This window comes from Rhinoraja longicauda, chromosome 27 (genome assembly GCF_053455715.1).
Source record: "Rhinoraja longicauda isolate Sanriku21f chromosome 27, sRhiLon1.1, whole genome shotgun sequence".
In the NCBI taxonomy this organism is placed as follows: Eukaryota; Metazoa; Chordata; class Chondrichthyes; order Rajiformes; family Arhynchobatidae; genus Rhinoraja; species Rhinoraja longicauda.
In genome coordinates, this window is record NC_135979.1 from 16,217,407 (window position 1) to 16,242,143 (window position 24,737).

The following is a 24,737-nucleotide window of genomic DNA, read 5'->3' on the forward strand; positions in this document are numbered from 1 at the left end:
TGTGGTATTTTCTCTCTTGCACAAAATTGGCAAAAAATAACATTGATAGTCAATAAAGTGTAGTAACTATTCTATGAGTTGTCTCTTAAGCCAGCAGATCATCAGTCGAACTACAATTTCATTTTTGAGTGAAAGTAAATCGAGTGCTTAGATTTTGCTTCTGTTCCATGGTGTGGGCGGCACAGTGGCGCACCTGTTAGAGCTGCTGCCTCACAGTGCCAGAGATCCAGATTGATCCTGACCTCGGGTGCTGTCTGAGTGGAGTGTGAATGTTCTCCCTGTGACTCCGGGTGCTCCAGTTTCCTCCCACATCCCAAAGACATGGGGTTTGTAAATTAATTGGCTTCTGTAAATTGCCCCTAGTGTGTAGGGAGTGAATGCGAAAGAGGGATAACGTACATCTAGTGTGAAAAGATAATCACTGGCCAGTGTGGACTTGGTGGGCTGAAGGTCCTGCTTCCATGCTGTACCTTTCAATTCAAGTTATTGAATACAAAACTGTCAAAGACAGTCTGAAGAAGGGTCACGACCCGAAAAGTCATCGATCCATTTTTTTCCAGACATCCTGTCTCACCCACTGAGTTAACAAGAATTTGTGTCCTTTTGTGTAAACCTGCATCTGTGATTCCTTGCTACAAAATTCAATTTCGTGCTTTTTTGGTAGACAAAAAGGTGCCCCACAATTAATAAACATACGTATCACATTGCCGGAAAATAAAATCATGCCGTTTAACTTTTTGGAGGTGCCAGTTGTACCGGCATGTACTTTCACAAAAAAACGCTGGTTCTATACTTAATATGAAGTATAGAACTGCAGTTTATGGTAAGTCATACCAGAAGACATTAATTCATCTGCCTGAGATACCTCAAAGCTTCCAATTAAAGGCAAAGTTCAGTTATTCCCAGGATTATGTTCCATATTTGCAAGGCAATAATAGTGATTTATGAGACTTTTGTATGTATTTCAATATCTATTTGCAGTATTCTTTGAGTGCTGTATTTACACAAATTAAGAATGCAGCAAGACAATATCAAGACAATGCTGACCCTGTGAAAATCTACTAATCAGATAAAAATGTGAATGATTTGGTTGGGATGGATAATAATTTAAAGCTGACAAATCTCATTTAAATTTTGAACTTGTTTCTTTTATATTATTTCTTAATATTATAAAGAGAATCTTAGTCATTTCTGTGTGTTATCTATTTTATTACAGCATTTTAATTTGGACCTTTTTTATCGTTTTAGTTTCTGCCACTGCTTTCTATAAAGCACAGCCAGTAATTCAGTTCATGTGTGAAGTTCTAGACATACATAATATTGATGAACAACCACGGCCTTTGACTGATTCCCATCGCGTCAAATTCACCAAAGAGATAAAAGGTAAGTTGCAAAAATTTCTTTTCAATAACTCAGTAACAGGCTATGGTTGAATTTGAAATCTATTATTTGCCATTCCTGGTTTCTGTATATTGTAGTTTATTCCAGTCGGTTTATAAAATAAATTTACTAGATATATTGGCAGTGTTGCACGGCTGGTAGAGGGCTACAAAAACAAATTCTGAATCTCTGAATTGAAGCATTGGAAAGATCAACTGTAATACAGCAGAATAGAATTCTGACTTGTCTTTATGGTAGGCCCTCTGGCCCACCATATCTATGCCAACCAATCTGTTACCCATCTTACTAATCCCATTAACAACACTTGGTTCATTGCCTGCTATGCATTGGTGATTCAAGTGTTTATCCAATGATGTTTAATGTAGTGAGAATACCTGCCTCCGCCACCATCTTGGGCACTGCATTCCAGACCTCAACTACCCACTAAATTTATTGTCCCTTACATTAAAATTATGCCCCCTGGTTTTAAATATGTCTGCTATTGGAAGAATATCTTATGATCTACTCTCAATACCCACTTATAATATCTTTAACAGGTCCCCCCTCAGCTTCTTCTGCTTCAATGAAAATAAACCCAGTCTCCTCTCATAGTAGAAATGTTCCATCCCAGGCAACATCCTGCTGAAACTCCTCTGCACCCTCTGCAGTGCACATCCTTCCTATAGTGTAACAGCCAGAACTGCATGCATTATTCCAATTGTGGCCTAACCAACAATTTATACTGTTGTACCATGACCACCCTGCTCTTGCATTCTGAGACTCTGCTGATAGAGGCAAGTATTCTGTATACTGTCTTCATCGCCAAATCACTGCCACCATGGAGGATCTGTGGGCTGACGCATCAAGGTCTCTTTGTTTCATTGTACTCTGTGTGGCCCCTACTATTCATGGCAGGTGTCCTACACTTTTTAAATACCCCCAAATCCTTCATAACACATGTTCATGTTGTTTGTAACTTGCTAATCATACCTTCCACACTCGCCTTCTATGTTGTTAATGTATTTAGTGTTGTATAAGTTGTTAATGTATATAACAATACATGACGATCCCTGTACCGATCCCTGTGGTACACCATTGGTCACACTCTATCTTTATTATTAAACCAATTTGCATCCAATATGCTAACTTGCCTTGGATTTCATGTACTTCAGCCCTTTGGGCTAATCTTTCCCAATAGGAATATCTGTGCTTACACAAAAAGCTTTCCTGGAAATACTTTAAGTTTCCACTCTGTCTAATCTTTTCAACTAAACTGATCTGTTATACTGGGAAAGATGAAATCCCTTTTAAACCTCTGTGATTTGCCTTCATATCTGCGTTTATCTGTTGCTGGCAGTTGGGAAGTCTGTGGTATAATCCAACCAAAGTGATTACATTTTTGTTTATTTCTAAGCTCTACCCATGTGGCCTTATTTGAAGAGCCTTCTAAGATATCCTTATTCATTACTACCACGATCGTCTCCTTGAACAATAATGTAATGCCTCCCCCACCCCCATTTTACATTATCCCCCCCCACCCCAACGTTCCTGAAATTTCTATATTCTTGAATGATGAGTTATCGTTGAAAAGTGTTGCCTCTCTGTCAACAAAATGTCTCACTGATTGCAACAATATCAAATTCCTTCAAGCTGGTAAATAGCGCCATCAACTGGTTATGAATTTCAAGGAAAATATGAATTCATCAATTGTTGCACCATTTCTCAAGTGATGAGCTAATTCTACAAATCCTTGGCCTACATGTACTTTTAGTATGAGATATTTAACAATGTGTTAAAGACTGTTTATATTCCCTCAATTTCAGTACCATGGTGTTATTAAAGGTGGGCTTTGCAAAGGTGATTGAGTATTTGACATGTCCTGATCAGTTGACTGGGTTACAGCCCACTAGACATAAAGGTTTGTTCTTGCATTGTTCTTAATTGTTTTATGCAGATGAATGGCGTACGAGTCTATCGAGTAGTTTCTGCATAACAATGTTCTAGGTCTTCCAATGCAAAATGATGCAGCTAATTAAGCGACTGCTCACAGTGCCAGAAACCCAGGTTCAATCCTGACCTTGGGTGTTGTCTTTGTGTGGAGTTTGCATGCATTCTCTGACCGCGTGGGTCTCCTCTCACGTACCCAGAAATGCAGGTTTGGAGGTTAATTGGCCTCTGTAAATTGCCCCTAGTGTGTAGGGATTGGATGGGAAAGTGGGATAACACAGAACCAGTGTATGATAGATGGCCGGTGTGGAGTTGATGTGCTGGAAGTCCCGTTTCCATGCTGTATCTCCAAACAAACAATTTTCTCATCTCTTTAAAAAACAATGCACACAAGCATTGCTTTCAATAATGTCTTAATTGTAGTAAAATGTTTACCTCTTTCTGCCCATCATTTCAGATCATTGCTTTTTTCGTCAGTCAAATTAGTGGCATGGAATTTTCAACACAAAGTAGCAGTTTAGCCTTTTAATAATCCAAAATGCCAGCCTGCATTGAATTGTTCCATTCAACATTTTTACTTCATAGCCCTCAAGAAATGGACCAATGTATTCAGCAATCCCAGGGAAGCTGCATTGGAAGCTCTATTTATACCTCGTGCTGCCTCGGCAAGGCAAGCAGCATAGTCACACCCTGGCCATTCCCTCTTCTCCCCTCTCCCATCAGGCAAAAGATATGAAGTGTGAAAACGCACAACACCAGATTTGGGGACAGTTTTTTCTTAGCTGTTATTAGGCAACTGAATCATCCTACCATAACCAGAGAGTAGTGCTGAACTACTATCTACCTCTTTGACGAACCTCGGACTATCCTTGATCGGACTTTGGTGGCTTTACCTTGCACTAAATGTTATTCCCTTATCATGTATCTATACACTGTAAATGGATCAATTGTAATCATATTGTGTTTCTGCTAACTGGTTAGCACGCAACAAAAAGCTTTTCATTGTACCTCATTACACATGACAATAAATTAAGCTGAACTGAAGTTGCAGGCTTAATACATGTTTCTCATTTGAAATGATATTCTGGGGCATCTAAAATTGGTGGGATGTTGATTTTGAAATGTGCAGAGCTCTAAGTATGAATAAATAGTTTCAGAGGAAAGAGAAATTTCCTGAAAATAACAGCAGTAGAAGATAATGGGATAACAGGTCATATTCTATCCTTTCCTAAATGTTTTGCAATATCTAAAGGCTATGACATACAAAAAAATATTTTTTTACCTCCTGGTCCATTGATGAGTTCTAAATCCATTATGAAAAGGGTTGACTCAAGGTTGCCCTGTGAGCAGTTCCCAAATTGTCGTTTAATGGGTAATGGTGCAGTGGGGTTGTTGCTACAGAAAAGAGTGATGTGTACCAAGAAAAATAAAGCATTGCCTTTTCAATAATTGAACGTTATTTGAATTAGAAGGCATAAAAGCTCATTTATTTTCCAATATTGAGGTTACAGTTAAATTGGTTTGTAACAGTTGCTATTTTGCCTTCTCCTGACAAACTTCTCACAGGATTGAAAGTTGAAGTAACTCACTGCGGACCTATGAGGAGAAAGTACCGTGTGTGCAACGTCACCAGGCGACCGGCCAGTCATCAAACGTAAGCTATAAGGCCTAGGAAACAAAACTTGAAGGAAAATACAAAAGTCTAGGTCACATTTGTGTATGATAGAATTTACGTTTTTGATGCATATTTTACAGAAAAATAATCTTTCTTTGTGTTGAATATGTGTCACTGCCCGCTGTGATGGTCTTCAACTTGGAGCACCATAGGTAAGAGGTATCGATTTACACAGGCTGGATTGCTAGCTCAAACCCCTTACCTGGAGAAAATCACATTGTAGGTTTGGGTTCAGATTTTCCATCATATCACTCTTCAGACGAAGTTAGGCACGGGCTTGTTTGAAACTGCGCCTCTCTTTTTGCCGTGGACCCCTTCTGATATTGATGATGTCACTGGAGTTTGTCTTGCTAGTAAGAAACTTGTATTTCACAATTGCTGTTATTAGGTCTTCCTTCCTAGCTCGCTAAACAATGCAATTGCATTAAATCATGGCATTGGGGTAGGCATTGATCATACATGTTATACTTAACAGCCTGTGTAGGAAGGAACTGCAGATGCTGGTTTACACCGAAGATGGACACAAAATGCTGGAGTAACTTATAAGGTCATAAGTGCTTGGAGTAGAATTAGGCCATTCGGCCCATCAAGTCTACTCTGCCATTCAATCATGGCTGATCTATCTCTCCCTCCTAACCTAATTCTCCTGCCTTCTCCCCATAACCTGTACTAATCAAGAATCTACCTATCATTGCCTTAAAAATATTCACTGACTTGGCCACCACAGCCTTCTGTGGCAATGAATTCCACAGATTCACCACCCTCTGACTAAAGAAAGTTCTCCTCATCTCCTTCCTAAAAGAACGTCCTTTCATTCTGAGGCTATGACCTCTAGTCCTCGACTCTCCCACTAATGGAAACATCTTCTCCACATCCACTCTATCCAAGCCTTTCACTATTCTGTATGTTTCAATGAGGTCCCCCCTCATTCTTCTAAACTCCAGCGAGTACAAGCCCAGTGCCGACAAACGCTCTTAGGTTAACCTATTCATTCCTGGGATCACTCATGTAAACCTCCTCTGGACCCTCTCCAGAGCCCGTACATCCTTCCTCAGATATGGTGCCTAAAACTGCTCACAATATTCCAAATACAGCCTTACCAGTGCCTTATAGAGCCTCAGCATTACATCCCAGTTTTTGTATACAAGACCTCCTAAAATAAATGCTAGTATTGAGATTGCTTTCTTTACTCAACGATTCAACTTGCAGATTAACTTTTGGGGAATCCTGCACCAGCACTCCCTAGTCCCTTTGCACCTCCGATTTCTGGATTCTCTCCCCATTTAGAAAATAGTCTATGCCTTTATTACTACTACCAAAATGCATGACTGGTTGGACCCAAAACATCATCCATTCATTCTCTGCAGAGATGCTGCCTGTCCCACTAAGTATACTTAAGTCTGTTGCATTAAATTCCTCTAATTCAAAGGATTTTATTTCTTGTCTTTAATATGAATTCAGCTGCAGTTCAAATTCTATTGCAAAACCTCAGAATTGCATCTGCTTTTACAATTAATATATATTAGCCTTCCAAAGCATATATCATCATTAGTCTATGCAAAATAATGTATACATTATTTTTTTGATTATGGGATAAAGGTTATACAGGCAGCAGTTGGTAATTTTTATTATTCATATTTGTCGATAATTTGATAGAATTTAATAGCAAAACTCAGAAGTCAAGTATTCGACTGGCATGGGTTGAATAATGTGTCGATGAGAGTTACTGCTAGAAATGGGAGGGAAACTGATATGAAATTAAAGGAAAGATTAGATTCGTGAAGACTTCTTCACAAGCACACATTTATTTCAGAATTAATTCAAAATTATGGGATCAAGTATCTGACAGCAAGATCTCACTGAAATGTTAATTCATTTCTGGGTGGATATGATTGTGCCATAGAAAATAACACACTGGTTGGCATTCTAATCTGAAAATTCAAGTGCAGTGATTGTGAGAAAGTCAAAGAAAAGCTTCTCAGGGTGGTTTAGCCTCCTGTTGTGAAGATAGAATTATAGATTAAAGTAGTTTTATCTGTGACTAGACCAAGTGGACCCGTTGGGCCCAAACCTCTCCTGCATTGGTGCAGCACCCTCTCCCCCTTCCCCCTCTCCCCCCTCCCCCTCTCCCCCTCCCCTCTCCCCCCTCCCCCCCTCAACCCCCTTATACCCCCCCCTTCACTCCCCTCCCTCCACCACCCCCTTACCCTCCCCACTCCATCCCCCTCAACCCTCCTCACCCCCCCTCCCTCCCTCCTCCCTCCAGGAGATAGATTTAAACTTTAAAATGTGAATAACTTTAAAAATATAACACCAATTTCAATGAAACTTCTTCCATTAGCACCAAAGGGATGACAGTGAGTAAGGTGGGCCTAAAATTGTCGTGTTATCGTGCACCGTTTTGGCTGTAGTTCAGGAACAAACAAACAAACAAACGAGAGTTTTAGTATATAGATTGTGCATTACTTAATCTAGGAGTACTTGTTATTGATACAATGTCAACCAGTACTGATAGCTTTCATCTTAATGGATGCAAATGATGGGAAAGAAATAAAAGCACAAGTTTAAAGAGAGTGGAAGACGTATTCAAAGAAGGAGTTGACGAAATAGAAACATAGAAAATAGGTCCAGGAGAAGGCCATTCTGCCCTTCGATTCAGCACCATATGATCATGGCTGATCAAAAAAAAACGGTGCTCCTTTCCGGCTTTTTCCTCATATCCCGATTCCCTTAGCCCTCAGAGCTAATTCTAACTCTCTCTTGAAATGAAGACGATGAAAGTTGTTTTCAACAAGAAAATAAGAAAGATCTCTTTAAATAGAGAGAATACAAAATTAAAAGCAAAATAACAGCTTTTAAACCCAAATAATTGGGTTTTTATGAAGCAAACATGTAGATGATTGGGCAAATTGTGATCATTCTGGGTTTCATTAATGTTCCTTTTTTAATTTATCACTTTTTTGCAATCAGAGTCTGAAAAATTGAAATACATCGTTTCCTTAAATTGTATAAAATGAAAGGATGGGGAATGTCACAAGTCACCACTTTATCATAACTTGGGCATTTCTGAATACTGTAAAGAAGAATAATCCAAAGGTAAAAAAACAGCTATAATTCTGAATTTTTACTCAAGGCATTTGACACTGTTCATCTATCTATCAGGTCTTTGGACAGGGCGAGGATGACTAAATTAGGATCCATGTGTTGTGAAATCATGCTAAAGGCCAATTTTTTGCAAAAACTATTTTATGCACGATTATATAGAAATGTGGTAGATTTAGGTTACACTAATTTCTTTCAATTGTATTCCTTGGCTGGGGAATTTGGATTTTAGTTCACCTGTATTGACTGCTTTTCTATCATTTCCCAGGTTCCCCTTGCAGCTGGAAAATGGACAGACTGTGGAATGCACTGTGGCACAGTATTTCAAACAGAAATACAACCTTCAGTTAAAGTACCCACACCTACCCTGTCTGCAGGTGGGACAGGAGCAGAAACACACCTATCTGCCACTGGAGGTAAGAGATGAATGGGTGGACCTCATCCTGTACGGATGAGAATTGAATAATACGGGTCCACCACTGATTTTCAGCACCCTTGGTTCCACAACCTTGCTGGATTATCCATTTTGCTGGACCAACAGAGGTCATGGCCTCTGGGAGGATTTGAAGGGTGCTGGAATGGTTTGCTTTGGCCGCCAAGGGGCCAAGATACCGGACCGCAAAGTCGGACTGAAGTCGGCTATGGGAACGGATCTGTCAGCTCAGGCCGGGTCGGAGTTCCAGAGCCCTGGCCACAGGGGACAAATTCAAAGCATCGATCGGCCGCAGAAGTTGGCTATGAGAACAGATCTGTGGCTCCAGCTGAGACCTTAAACCGGAGGCATCTTTATTTCCTTAATAATACAAAGATCAGTTATAGAAGGTAATGACCCAGCCGAGATCATCTAAATATATCTATCAAGCTGGTGACCCTTGGGTCTACATGACTTAATACTGAAACAGAAGCATCATTTGCTCAAATAGATCAGTGATACCCATAAAAATATATATTTATCTACAAGATATATTTGTTTGGTGGGGAGTATTTATGTGCCAGTTTGCCCTCTCTTATATTAAGGACCAAAAGTCGAGTATACATTTTTATTTATGATTTTTATGTGCAAGTGCTATTTGTACAATAGCTTCATTAAATGCTTATTATTGGTCAGCAATTTCTTTGCAAGAAATTAAAACTTTTAAAAAATTGAACTTGGCCAACTTTATACAAAAAGAGCAATATAAAATAATTGAACAGATATAATGAAAAATATCTTCACATAGGATTTTCACAACTTCACGACATACCTAAGTATTTTGCAACAAATAATGTGTAATTATTTTTGAAATGCAGCCAATGTGTACACTAATGACTTTTGAGATATTAATATTGGTCCCAAAACCAGAAACAGTTCTCTCACCATGAAACAGTGTCATACACATCAAATTTCCATCTAGTGAGCATGCAAGACCTCAGAGTAACATTTCATCTGAAAGGCCACACCACTGACATTGCAATTTGAGTTGGGGAAATTGCTTTGTTTGTGCTTCAGCTAAATTTTGTTTTTTGAATTAGGTCTGTAACATTGTGGCGGGGCAACGTTGTATCAAGAAACTGACGGACAATCAGACATCAACAATGATCAAAGCAACAGCACGCTCAGCACCTGATAGACAAGAGGAAATAAGTAAATTGGTATGTTTTGGATTGTTTCTGCCTGTAAGCAGGTACTGCCGTGTACAGTGCCAGTAAGATGGTGGCCAAAGCTATGTTTGTGTTACCACCTTACCGGTACTTAAATTATTTTCACCTATGGCATGGAACATAAATTTATGTTAAAATGATCTGTAACTCATATTCTGTTTAAATGGATGTTTTAAACATATTTAATTTAGCATAGTCTGTTCCATTGCTTCTTGCATAAAACTTTTAACTTTTTAATCTACACATTGGTCCTCACTGCTGGCTTTCTCCTTTCATTTGTGTCTCATCTTATGAAGTCCAACCTGACTTTGTACTTCTACACATTCTTCACAAACAAAGATTTCATGCCCTTGTTATCACCTGCACCTTTTCATAAAATCCTCACAATTTATTTCCTCTTTCATCACTTTAGTAACTCCTTTAGTAAAATCCTCAGTCTATCCTGTTTTGTCCTGTACCATGACTCCTTACAATGATTTTAGTCTTCAGCTAAAACTTTTCTCCAGTGGCATTCTCAATATACTAGTCTTTCTCAATTACCTTAACTAACTGTATAACATAATAAATATAAATTGTGTGTGTGTAAAAAAACAAACTAGTTTGCCCAACATTTTTTTTAAACTGAATCTCAATGAAAGAAACTTCTGTTATGAGCATATGCATCACTTATTCATAACTATAGAAATTTTCTTAACCAAGGTAACTCCAGTGTGCATATTACTTAATGCTTTATCGCCCTTTATTGGCCCTTTATTGTTAAAATATATTCTAATTCCATCACTTTTTACTTTTTAGGTAAAAAATGCAAACTATGACGCTGACCCTTTTGTCCAGGAGTTTCAGTTTAAAGTTCGAGATGAAATGGCTCATGTGACTGGCCGAGTCCTTCCAGCCCCCATGCTGCAATATGGGGGGAGGGTAGGTCATATTGATGCTACCTGCAAAATCTGTGGTGCCTAAACAGGAAGATGACAATTTTACCAAATTATTGGAAATTGAACATTTCTGATGTGCAAACCTTATAGCATTGTAATATTTTGTGAGCACCTTTCAGTAATGTTGTAAACTAAACTATTCTTGGTTTAATTTTTTTGCATGTATTTTGGACTTCACTGATTAGAACTTAGTGGTTGTTTATCTATCTTAGTGTATGGGGGGGGTAAAATCACAGGATGGATGTTTTACTTTCCTTCCGGGTGTTGGATTGGAAATGTATTGGTCATCTTCAGTCTTGTCTAAGTTGGAAATTTTGACGGAGTGGTATGTGGAGAAATTCCCAGAGCTGCTTCTGTATTTCATTATCAGAGTACTAATGGAATTTAGACTTTAGAGATACAACACGGAAACCGGCCCTTCAGCCCTCCGAACCCGCATCGACCAGTGATCACTCCATACATTAGCACTGTCCTACTACATGCTTAGGACAATTTACAGTTTTTGCCGTAGCCAGTCAACCTACAAACTTGTACATCTTTGGAGTGGGGGAGGAAACTGGAACACCCGGAGAAAGCCCGCATGGTCACAGCGAGACCGTTGGTATTGGAAGGCAGCAACTTAACACTGTGCCTGTGTCGCACCCTGAACCTTGCACTCGCTTTTCTTGACCTTGTACTGCAATATGCAGTGATCTATTTGAATACCAAATCCTCAAAACCACAATATTCAAAATATCTTTCTGCCGTACACATGAAAAGATGTGCTGATAATTTAATCATATTGACTTGATTAATCTTGCATGTTTAGCTTGAACATTTTCTAAACCTGCTTCATTACTATAGTTGAAGATTTAAACCAAAATATTTGTTCAAGAATGTTCGTTCAGTTTCTAGAGTTTTTCCAATTGCAGTCATCAAAGTTTGGTGTAAAAACTAGTCAACATTTAATACAAAATATAAATGCTCTTCCTTATTTGTATGTATTTCTTGAGTTTGCATATTGCCCAGCTTGTTTGTGTATGTGTGTTTTAGTAGGCATGCAGCAGTCAAAGGATCGTTATCATTGATTGTTTTTCTGAATTTTATTTGTTCCAAACAGTTCATATGATTATGATTATTTCATTGCATTTCCTGGTACACTCTCAGAGGTAGCCTCTTGTTTTACAGGTGGAACCGAGTCATTTTAGATTACAAACTGTAAGTAACAAAATTTAGATTAATTAAGTGATAGATGTGATTGGAATGCATCTTAAATAAAAATGCAGTAACTACATAATTTATTTTCCCTGGGAATAAGTTGTGGATTAACAGCATGTTTGCCGGTCTGGGATTTAATCATGAAAGCTAATAGCAGCATGGGATTTAATCGTGAAAGCTAATAATAGCAGATACCAATCAGAATTATACTATTGACACACATTTAATAAAACATACTGACTTTACCTTTTTAATACAGAAACAAAGAGCTGCAGATGATGGTTTACAAATAAAGATACAAATTGCTGGAGTAACTCAGCGGGTCAGATACCTTCTCTGAAGATATGGATAGGTGACAATTTCAGTCAAGACCCTTCTTCAGAATGATTGTGGGGGTGGGAGAGAAGGAAAGAAAGCTGGTAGAGAGGAGGGTAGGACAAAGCCGGGCAAGTAATAGGTGGAAACAGGCGCGTGGGGTTTTGCTAGGCAGATGTTGGACAATGACCAAAGATGAAAAGGCAGTTGTGATACAAAAGGATTGAAGAGAAGGAAGGTTTAGTTTAGTTTCGAGTTACAGTGCGGAAACAAGCTCTTCGGCCCATCAAGTCAGTGCCAGCCAGCGATCCCCACACATGAACACTATCCTACACACACTGGGGACAATTTACACATACACCAAGCCAATTAACCTACAAACCTGTACGTCTTTGGAGTGTGGGAGGAAATTGAAGATCTCAGAAAACCCATGCAGTCACGGGGAGAACGTACAAACTCCATACAGACAGCACCTGTAATCGGGATGGAACCCATGTCTCCAGCGCTGCATTGCAGCAACTCTACTGCTACGCCACCGTGGAAGGGTAGACTCAGCAACTGTTTTGCCAAACACGTGCTCGGTCCACCAAGGTCTACTGGATCTCCCAGTTGCTAAACATTTTAACTCCTTCCATTCCCATACTGATCCTTCTATCCAAATGGGAATCCTCCATTGGCAGAGTGAGGGTACATGGAAACTGGAGGAATAACAACTCGTATTCCACTTTGGTAGCTTACAACCTAGCGGTATGAATATTGAATTCACCAATTTTAGGTAACTACAAAACACAATCACCCCTCCCCCTTCTTTGCCACCACATTCTCTTCATTGTGCCCCACCTGAACTCTCGCCTATTTCTCCCCTCCCAACCCCTTCCACCTATATTCCTTCCTTAGCTTCGCAATTCGCAAATCTTCAATCCTTTTGTCTCACACTGCCTTTTCATCTCTGGCCTTTGTCCAACCATCTGCCTATCGGAAACCTTCCGCACCAGTTACTTGCCAGGCTTTGCCCTGCCCCTCCCCTTTTCCAGCCCTCACAATCAGTCTGAAGAAGGGTCCTGACCCGAAACGTCACCTATTCGTGTTCTCCAGATATGCTTAGTTTCTCCAGTACTTTGGCCTTTTTAACCTTTTTATCCATTTCCTTGCAAAGAAAATGAGAAACTCTTGGTCTTATAGTAATAAACATTAGAAAAGCAAGAAAAATTCATTGTAGACAGATCCACTGCAAGAGGCTTTAATGTGGTTTTCGGTTATTTAATCCAAAATTGTGAATTAAAGAAATTATTATATTTATGAAGATTTATGTAGAATTATACACTTGACATTTATTGATGCATTAAATATAACTGAGATAAAAATTGGTATCAGATGTGAAATGGAAAACTATTGCACTGTTGGGAAATGCAAAATGATTTTTTGAAACTTGAACCAACATAAATAAATAATTATTATTGCAATTTCACACACTTACTTTAAAAATTGCTGCTTATTCTGCCTCTAAGTTGTAAGGAAAATGTTTAAATGCACTTGCAGTTAGTAGTTTGATACAACCCAGGGATGTAACTCAAGTCTGTGTAATTAAACATTGGTTATCTTTACAATTAATTAGCTAAACTTGATCTTTTCATACTGAAAAAAAGTAGCTATTTGAGCGTTATGCAAATACACAATATTTGATCATTTAATGGCAAAATAATTTAATTTTTGTCTTATTTCCCTTCCCTCCACAGAATCGTACAGTTGCTACTCCAAGTCATGGTGTTTGGGACATGCGGGGGAAACAGTTTCATACTGGGGTTGAAATCAAAATGTGGGCCATAGCATGTTTTGCGGCACAGAGACAATGTAGAGAAGAAGTACTTAAGTAAGATATAGCATTCTGTAATTTTGCATTTTTAGTTCCAGCTTGATTTTCCTAAGTACTGCTCAAAGCTCTTTAATTTATGGAATTCCAGTCTTGTTTGTGCTTTTTCGGAAATTAAGTTAACATCCTAATTTATTTGTCTTTTTAGGAGTTTTACTGACCAGCTACGGAAAATATCTAAAGATGCCGGAATGCCAATTCAGGGCCAGCCATGTTTTTGTAAATATGCACAAGGAGCTGATAGTGTGGAGCCAATGTTCAGGCATCTGAAGAATACATATTCAGGACTCCAACTTGTTATTGTAATTTTACCTGGGAAAACACCTGTCTATGGTAATAAAGTATTTCTGAATTTGCAATATATCCAATAATTCTAATTTGAAAATGTTTATTCTTTGCTGGACACCAATTCCCCTCAAATATCTTGAACAAATTACTGCCATTTGTTATTGAGCTTGCCTCTGTGGCAGCACGCAATTTGAACATAACTGAGGAGATTTTGTATCATTGAAATTCCACATGTACGTTTTCCCTAGAGGATACAGTGTATTGTTATCCCACACTGTGTCCATAACCACTTTAGCTCCCTTTATCCTATAAATTCTACAACCATGTTATCATTGCTTCATTGGCATCAGTATGTAGCATTGACATAAATTGTTATAGATGCAAGTAAGTAGTTTATTTTTATTATATTTAAGGAAACTATTATCTTTATGGAGCATGTCCACGATCAAAAATGACAGATTATTTACAAGGCACTAATGAAGCCATTTACTGGTAGAAATTTGGGGAAAATACTGAACAATGTGGTTTACCATAATAATTTCTTTCCCCTTTAAGTCTGAATTTTCTTAACTGATTAAAGCATCTCTTTTGAAGTAAGAGATCAAATAATAAATATATACTAGGAAAAACATAGTTAAATAGCAATTTTCTCCATCTATTAAGGCATTCATACCCTTTTTTAAGTGAGTGATGGGTCTATTTTTTTTATTAGTGTATCAAAGTTATAGTGAGCAAAAAGTGACCCAATAGTTGCACAAGGATTCCTAGATGGTAATTAAGTGTCTAGCAAGCCCAGTTTTGTATAAATCTTTTATTTAGTTGATAATTTATGTTTAGTCATTACTGTAACAATATTATTTAAATGTTTGAGATAATAAATGGAAATAAAATATGATCAGCCTTGTGTAATAGTTTTAAATGTTAAGTGTTAGAGTTAAATGACCATCACCTGGGACATGTGTGTTTATATGCTCAGCTGAGGTGAAACTCAGAGTGTTACTCATGCATTTGATTGCAACTGAACACGCCCATGAGAACGGCAGACCTTTGGAAAAATGCATCAGACAAAAATTAAATACTGGTCTTACTATGATTATGCAAAAGAAATAGTTGCGGTGTGACATTCTTTGAATTTCTTCCAAATTTATAATCAGTTGACTTGAACATTGTGAATACCGAGGCTCTCACATTTTGTGTTTCATACTGAAAACATGTTGCTGCTTGGTATGTTTTAAAATTTGCCCAAACAATGGGTACTACTTGTATACGGTCTAAAATTATTGTGTTAAGATGTGCCCGAATGGATGCATATGTAACTAATGTGAATGACTACAAAGTTGTTTATGAAGGAGCATTGATCAATAAAAGTGTGCTAACACTATCTTATTCAGGACATTGGAGTGCTACAAGTGAAACTCATGACCTTCCTGTCACATATTACGGGTTTCAATACTCCAGAAGACCAGCTGAGAGGATGCACACAACTTTGTGCTTAATTGAAAAGATGAGTGCATGCACTTAGAGGATGTACAGTAGCTTGCTATGACCTAAAGGAAGTTAAACAATTAAAATAAAGACTAAGTTTGTAATATACTGGCTTTTCTTTCAGCTGAAGTGAAGCGTGTGGGAGATACTCTACTGGGGATGGCCACTCAGTGTGTTCAGGTGAAGAATGTTGTTAAAACATCTCCACAGACATTATCAAACCTCTGCCTGAAGATTAATGTGAAGTTAGGTGGAATCAACAACATTTTGGTACCACATCAACGGTAAGGGTGTTTCTTTCTTGTGCTAAAGTAAATTGGTGATTCAATTTATAATTGTAAAATTAATCTCAGTTTACTGGCATAAGAATATATTTGTGAGTTAGTTCTTGCCTGTCATGAAGTTACTTTATTTTCTGTAACAATCAAACATTTATTGGTTTGAGTCTTAGCGTTACATGCCACTGAAGTGCCCGGCACTGTAGAAGTTGCATTTTGCCATCTCAGCAGGCTTTGTGGCAAAGTTTCTTTTATGTTTCTTGAGTTCACAGACTAATTCAGTGTAATTTATCTTGGTACAAGTCTATGTAAATTGCAGTGTACTATCTTATTGTGGAGCAACCTAGCTTGCGTTTTTGCAAATCTGAAACAAATAAACCTAAAACAATAAGTTCACTGTGAGATTTTGCATCAGGCTCTCTTGTTAACCAATTGAATGAACACAAACAATGCCAAGAGAAAATCTAGGTTTATTTTATAGTCTTTTATATTATGCTGAGCTACAAATTTTGAACTAGGGTGCAAAGCAATTACCTGAGTATTCACTGAAGAGAAGAATATTCAGGATAATAAGATCAGCAGGATATACTAATATATTAGGGCAATTTGAGATCAAGAAGAAGATGGTGTGAGATCTCTTGAAGAGCATTAAGATCAACATCCCCGGTTATTGAGAGAAGTGAGAGGAGAATGCTGAGGCCTATCCCTTCTAGCCACAAATGAGGTCCTGGAGGAAAGAGTGTAGCCAATGTTGTTTAAAAAGAGACAGAGATAAGCCTGGAAGTTATAGGACTGTGAGCCTGATGTCAGTGGCAGAGAAGCTATTGGAGAAGATTCTGGGGAGGGGTACAATTTACTTGAAATGGAAAGGGAATGGGCTAATTAGAGACAGTCAGCATAGCCTTATGTGAGACAAACGTGATAGTTTTTTAAGGTGATGAAGTTGATTAATGATGATATTCTACTAGGGAGGGCCACTCAGTGTGTTCAGTTGAATGTTCGCGGTGTGGACTTTAGTAAGTCATTTGACAAGATCCTCATGGTAAGTTGATCACAAGATTAAGATGCACAGGGTCCATGGTGACTTGGTTGTTTTGATTCAGAACTGACTGGCCCATAAAAATCAGAGGGTAGTAGTGGAGGGGCGTTCTTTCTGGCAGAAGACCTGTGACCAGTAGAGTTCCGTACGAATCCGTACTGAGACCGTAATGGTTTGTGGTATATGTAAACAACTTGGACGAAAATGTCGATGGGTTGGTTAGTAAGTTTGCAGACAACACAAAAATTAGTAGATTTGCAGAAAGTGAAGACTGTCAAAGGATATAAATCAGTTACATATATGGCAAATAGATGGCAGGTGGTGATTAATATTGACGTGTGAGCTCTGGGAGGTTAAATACAAGAAGAATTAATGGCAGAACCTTAACAGCGTAGATGTTCAGAGGGATCTTGGGGTCCAAGTCCATTGCTCTCTGAAAGTAGCAACACAAGTATAGTGTGCTAAAGATGGCATACAGTATGATTGCCTTCATTGTTTGGGGGCATTGAGTATGAGAGTCGGGAAGTCATGTTGAGGCTCAATAAAACTTTGATTCAGAGTTTGGAGTATAATGTGCAATTCTGGCCACCCCAATACAGGTTGGACTTGGAGGCTTTGTGATTGTGCAGAGGGTGCAGAAGCGTTTTACCAAAATACTGCCTGGAGTAGAGAGCATTAGCTATAGTGAGAGGATAGAAAAACTTGGATTCTTTTCTCTGGAGCATTGACGGTTTAGGATACTTGATAGAAGTTTATACAAATTATGAGAAGCAAAGATAGGGGAGACAATCAGAACTTTTCCCCAGAGTGGAAACGTCAAAGACTGGAGGGCAAAGCTTTAAGGCCAGAGGGAAAAAGTTGAAAAAATGTGTGGAGCAAGTACACACTGAGTAGTAGGTGCCTGGAACATTCTGTCAGTGGTGTTGCTGGCAACAGATACAATAATGGCTTTTAAGTAACAGATGGTTATGAAGGGATATGGATTACATGCAGGTAGAAGGGTTTAGGTTAATTTGGCATCATGTTCAACACCGACATAGTGGACTTAAGGGCCTTTTCCAGTGCAGTACTGTTCTTTGTTCCAGTGTCCCCACTTGGACCACTTGTGGAGGGGTCTCTCTGATGAATACTGGTGAGAATGGATTTGGGCTCAGTCATGATGCAATTCATAGTTGAAAGATCTTAATGTGAACACACATTATTTTGACTCCATGCATGAAATATTGTTGGAATTGAATTGTTAACTGACTAAGAACAGAAAAATACCCAAAGAACTTCTAGAATTAATTGGGCAAATACACATCAATAAAGTTATGTGTATAAATTCTGCAAAATTATTTTGCTTTCAGACTGCTGCACATGGCTTTCCAAATGAACATATAATCTATAATGTGTATTATAGTGGGGGATGCGCATCAGTTGTCTGAACAAAGCCAAAAAGGAAAGAACTGTAAAGGGACAATGAAAATCAAGATTCAAGTCAAGGGTTTAATTGTCATATAGAATAATGAACTTCTTACTTGCTGCAACTTAATAGGTCCATAAATGCAACAATGCACAGATAAATATAATCAATAATGCAATAAATTTATAACCCGTAATACAAGGTAATAAAACAGTACAAAACTGAAGTCTAGTGCTACCAAAAATATTCGATAGAAGATAATAGTTGTTGAAGTTGGCATGTGTAGTCTTCATGAACCTGCTCGTTTCTGGGAAGAAGCTGCTCCTGAACTTGGTGTACCACCTTTCCAATAGTGGAATAAGGTCTGGCCACCATGGTATGAATCTTTGATATTGACTGCCATTTTGAAGCACCTCCTCCTGTAGAAACTTTCAATGGTGGGGACATCAGTACCTGTGATGGATTGGGCAGTGTTTACCATTCTCTCGTCTCCTTTGATCCTGGGCATTCCAGTTGCCAAACCAACCCATCAGAATGATGTCTACCGTATATCTGTTGAAGTTTCATAACATTTTTTGTTGTTGACATCCCAAATCTCCTCAATCTTTTAAGGAAATAGAGGTATTGAGGAACTCTCTGCATTGATGTGCCAGGCCCATGTCTGATCTTCAGAGATATGCATGCCTCGGAACATGAAGATGTTGACCCTCCACTGCAGTCCCATCAATAATGTGACTAGGATTTTTGTTCTGGCACCAATCAATTAGATTTTCAATCTCCCTCCTGTACTCTTAACTCATCTTTACCACTTTTTCGTCCAACCACTGCAGTATAGTCGGCAAACTTAAAGATGGTGTTGGAGCTGTGTCTGGCTACAGAGTCATGGATATAGAAAACGTTGAGTGGGGGACTAACCGTACAGCATAATATTTTTTAAAGGCAATCTGCAGTTGTAGATGGCATTAGTGGGAACCAATTAAAATTGAAACAAACTAAGAAGTGGACATCACTCTTGAATTTGTGTAATTGGGGAACATGTTGAATCAAGCAGTTGAACCCTTCATGATCCGTTTCACAAAAGAGCCTCTTGCAATGAAAATTCTGTTACACATTCACCAGCCTTACAAGAAGTGTTTGCTGGTGGTTTTTGGATGATTTGCTAAATTTTGCAATCATAAAAAAAATCCTTGAAGTGACTCCCAAGGTAAATGATAACCTAGCTGCATATATTGAGTTTGCAGTCTTTTGATAACAAGAATGAAAATGGGAATAATGTTCAGCATGGAATTCCCTCCAGCAATGTTGCAAAGGCAATTACCCAACATATTGCCTTTAGTAACTAAAAGCAAGTGACTGGTTTGGCTGAATGTCAACAAAAAAAAATTTAATGGGTTAAGCGCTCCTGAACTGAGCCACAAATAAAATTCAAAGATTCAAGCTGTTATTGAGTTTAGAAGACTGGGTGAGTATGGCATTATTACAGAGATAGAAATAGTAATCCCACAACTTATGAATTTAATATTTGGAGAGGTGACTATTTTTCTTCAGTTAATTTCAAGTAGGATATCAATCTCAACCATGAAATTAAGTTTGAGGTAAAGGTGAATGGGTTGAATTAGTCTAATCATGTTTTCTTTAATGCTTGAATTTGCAAGAATTAATTTATGTTCTGATCACACTGAAGTTTTAAAAAACAAAAGTCAGTTATGTTCAGCCTTTCCGACTTCAAATAAATCACTTTTTTTCCCCCTATTATTTCACATATGTAGACCATCCGTATTCCAGCAACCTGTGATTTTTCTGGGAGCTGATGTCACACACCCACCAGCTGGAGATGGCAAGAAACCCTCAATCGCTGCTGTAAGTATTTATACAAACACATTTTTGGCAAGAATTTTGTTTAAGTGAGGAAAGAATAGAGCAACTTGTAGTTGCTTGCTTATAAATGGTGTACTTTTGAGAAGTGTGTGTTGGAAGGGGCCTAGTTGCACTTTCCCACTTGCCACATCAATTTTCCAAACATCATTTGGAATTTGATTAACTAGCAAAGAAACCTGTCAACATTAAGACAGCTCAGCTCTGATTATGTTGGTGGGTGGGCAGGAAATGATCTAGCAAAATGCATCAGTTACCAATATGTTATTTGGTATTTGCATTGTTCTGCTGAACCACTCAATTTATTTGCAGGATCGCGATCTATATAGAGTCATACATCAAGGACATAGGCCTTTCTGGCCAGCTTTCCCATGCCATTCTAGATGCCCCATCCACACTAATCCCACCTGCCTGGCTTTGGCCTATATCCGTCTAAACCTTTCTTATCCATGTACCTGTCCAAATATCTTTTAAATATTGTTCTGATACCTCAGCTACCTCCTCCACCAGCTCATTCCATATGCCATACTGTCAGAGTTATACAGTGTGGAAACAGGCTCTTCAGCCCAGCTTGTCCACACTAACTGATATGCCCCATCTACACTAGTCCTCTCCTGCCTGCACATGGCCCATAACGCTCTGTACCTGTCCAAATGTCTCTTAAATGTTATGATAGTACCTGCCACAACTGATTCCTCCGGCAGCTCGTTCTATATACCCACCACCTTTTGTGTAAGGGAGTTACCCCTCAGGTTCCTATTAAATTCCACCACCCCCACCTTAAACCCATGTCCACTTCAGCCATTTGCCTCTCCTGACATTTATTCAATCTATTCCTCACATGATTTTATACACCTCTATAAGATTACCCCTCATTCTCCTTGGAATGAAGTCCTGGCCTGCTCAACCTCACCTACCTCAAATTCCACAGTCTTGTAGACAATAGGTGCAGGAGTAGGCCATTCAGCCCTTCGAGCCAGCACCGACATTCACCATGATCATGGCTGATTATCCACAATCCCCGTTCCTGCCTTCTCCCCATATCTCTTGACTCCGCTATCATTAAGAGCTCTATCTAACTCTTGAAAGCATCCAGAGAATTGGCCTCCACTGCCTTCTGAGGCAGAGAGTTCCACAGCTTCACAACTCTGTGAAAAAGTTTTTCCTCATCTCCGTTCTAAATGGCCTACCCCTTTTTCTTAAACTGTGGCCCCTGGTTCGGGAGTCCCCCAACATTGGGAGCATGTTTCCTGCATCTAACGTGTCCAATCCCTTAATAATCTTACATGTTTCAAGAAGATCCCCTCTCATCCTTCTAAATTCCAGAGTATACAAGCCCAGGTGCAGCAGTCTTTCAACATACGACAGTCCCACCATTCCGGGAATTAACCTTGTGAACCTACGCTGCACTCCCTCAATAGTAAGAATGTCCTTCCTCAAATTTGGAGACCAAAACTGCACACAATACTCCAAGTGTGGTCTCACTAGGGCCCTGTACAATTGCAGGACCTCTTTACTCCATTCTCAACTCCTTTTGTTATGAAGGCCAACATGCCATTAGCTTTCTTCACTGCCTGCTGTACCTGCATGCTTACTTTCAGTGACTGATGAACTAGGGCACCCAGATCTCGTTGTACTTCCCCTTTTCCTAACTTGACACCATTCAGATAATAATCTGCCTTCCTGTTTTTACCACCAAACTGGATAACCTCACATTTATCCACATTAAACCGCATCTGCCATGCATCTGCCCACTCATACTACCTGCATCCTCATAGTATCCTCCTCACACTTCACACTGCCACCCAGCTTTGTGTCATTGCAAATTTGCTAATGTTACTTTTAATCCCTTCATCTAAGTCATTAATGTATATTGTAAATAGCTGCAGTCCCACCACCGAGCCTTGCGGTACCCCACTGGTCACTGCGTGCCATTCTGAAAGGGACCCATTTATCCCTACTCTTTGTTTCCTGTCTGCCAACCAATGTTTCCATCCATGTCAGCACCGTACCCCCAATACCATGTGCTCTAATTTTGCCCACTAATCTCCTATGTGGGACCTCATCGAAGGCTTTGAAAGTCCAGGTACAATACATCCACTGGCTCTCCCTTGTCCATTTTCCTAGTTACCTCCTCAAAAAATTCCAGAAGATTAGTCAAGCATGATTTCCCTTTCGTAAATCCATGCTGACTCGGAACAATCCTGTTACTGCTATCCAAATGTTCTGCAATTTCTTCTTTTATAATTGACTCCAGCATCTTCCCCACCACCGATGTCAGGCTAACTGGTCTATAATTTCCTGCTTTCTCTCTCCCTCCTTTCTTAAAAAGTGGGATAACATTAGCTACCCTCCAATCCATAGGAACTGATCCTGAATCTATCTTTTCCACAGTAAATACAGGTGAAACGCTCATTGAGAACCCTGCCCATCTCCTGTAGCTCCAGTCAGATGATTGCTTTGATTCCTATGGGGCTAATTCTCTCTTTGCTTGTCCTCTTTCCCTTAATGTACTTATAAAATGTCTTGGGGTTATCCTTAATGTTACCTGCCAGAGTCTTCGCTTGCCCTCTTATTTTTTTTTGATTTTATTTTAGATTTAGAGATGCAGCGCGGAAACAGGCCCTTCGGCCCACCGAGTCGGCACCGCCCAGCGATCCCCGCACATTAACACTAGGGACAATTTTACATTTACCCAGTCAATTAACCTACATACCTGTACGTCTTTGGAGTGTGGGAGGAAACCGAAGATCTCACTGTAAACCCACGCAGGTCACGGGGAGAACATACAAACTCCGTACAGACGGCAGCCGTAGCCAGGGTCGAACCCGAGTCTCCGGCGCTGCATTCGCTGTAAGGCAGCAACTTTACCGCTGTGCCACAGTGCCACCTCCTAATTTCCATTCAGATCCCAAAACTCCTCCAGGGATATACAATCCCAGCTGCCTATACCTGTCCCATGCCTCCACCTTATTCTTGACCATAGTCTCAATTTCTCTTGTCATCCAAGCTTCCTTTCGCTCACCTGCCTTGCCCTTCACTCTTATAGGAAGATGCCTGACCTCCTGTCAACACACTTTAAAAGCATTCCACTTCCAGACATTCCTTTTCTTGCAAACAACCTGCTCCAATCAACTTGAACAAGTTCCTGTCTAATACCATCGAAGTTGGCCCTGCCCCAATTTCGAATTATAACTTGCAGGCCCGTCCTGTCTTTATCCATTATTATCTTAAAGCTAATAGAATAGTGGTTTCTGGCCCCAAAAGGCTCATCCACAAACACTTCAGCCATTTGCCTCTCCTAATTTCCTAACACTAGATCAAGCAATGCCCTCTCCTGCCTAGGGCCCTCTACATATTGCACCTGAACACTTTTGACAAATTCTGCCCAGTCTAAACCTTTTGCACTACGACAGTCCCAGTGTATATTGGGAAAGCTAAAATCCTCAACTATGAGAACCTTATTAGTCCTGCAGCTGCCTGCAATCTCCTGCTTTTCTAATAGCCATTTTGGGGGCCTATAGTACACTCCCAACATGGCAATAATCCCTTATTTCTCAGTTCCACCCATATAGTCTCACTGGACAGACCATCCGTAATGTCATCGCAGACTACTGTTGAGGCATTCTCCTTTATCAACCCCCCCTCCACTTACCCCCACCTCTATATCTGAAGCATCTGTACCCTGGAAGCTACCAGTCCTATCCCGCTCTTAACCAGATTTCTGTAATGGCTACAACGTTCCAGTTGAACATCCCTCTTGTGCATGTCACCTCTGCACCTGAAGAGATCCCAATGGCCCAAAATGTTGAATCCCTGCCTCCTGCACCAACTCCTCAGCCGTACATTCATCTGTCCTATCTTCCTGTTCCTACCCTCACTAGCCTTTTATCTAACTCTGTATACTCATTTTGGAGGACCTCATCCCTTTTCCTGCCAGTGTCATTAGTGCTAAAATGGACAAAGACTTCTGGCTGCTCACCCTCATTTCATGTAGCTGCTCAGAGACATCCTGGACCCTGGCACCAGGGAGGCAACACCAGTCTAGAGACACCGGCTGTTTCTTTGACTTCCCACAGCCTACAGGAGGAACATTGTACCATTTTACCTGCCTTCACCATTGTACTGAACCAAGAAAGAGAAAAAAAAATAAAAAACTCACAGAAGATGACTCACAGAAGATCCACCTCTGTATTAGCCTCCTCGCCAAAGACTCACACGAGCCCTCCACTCAGCACTTCACCTCAACACAGAAGAAGGGTCTCGACCCGAAACGTCACCCATTCCTTTTCTCCCGAGATGCTG

At 39.6% G+C, this 24,737-nt stretch overlaps 1 protein-coding gene across 2 annotated transcripts in view; it reads left to right on the forward strand.

Annotated features, from left to right (window-relative positions):
- Window positions 1-24,737, forward strand: part of LOC144606881 (protein argonaute-3) — a 99,229-nt gene that overhangs the window by 59,527 nt on the left and 14,965 nt on the right. The window contains exons 6-15 of one of the 2 annotated variants that reach the window (XM_078423338.1): window positions 1,249-1,383; window positions 4,894-4,981; window positions 8,373-8,520; window positions 9,617-9,736; window positions 10,541-10,663; window positions 11,848-11,877; window positions 13,929-14,062; window positions 14,211-14,395; window positions 15,960-16,119; window positions 20,327-20,417. In XM_078423338.1, coding sequence (XP_078279464.1) covers window positions 1,249-1,383; window positions 4,894-4,981; window positions 8,373-8,520; window positions 9,617-9,736; window positions 10,541-10,663; window positions 11,848-11,877; window positions 13,929-14,062; window positions 14,211-14,395; window positions 15,960-16,119; window positions 20,327-20,417 — 1,214 coding nt within the window. Of the gene's footprint in view, window positions 1-1,248; window positions 1,384-4,877; window positions 4,982-8,372; window positions 8,521-9,616; window positions 9,737-10,540; window positions 10,664-11,847; window positions 11,878-13,928; window positions 14,063-14,210; window positions 14,396-15,959; window positions 16,120-20,326; window positions 20,418-24,737 lie in introns of both variants that reach the window. The other variant, XM_078423336.1, reaches the window with a different exon arrangement.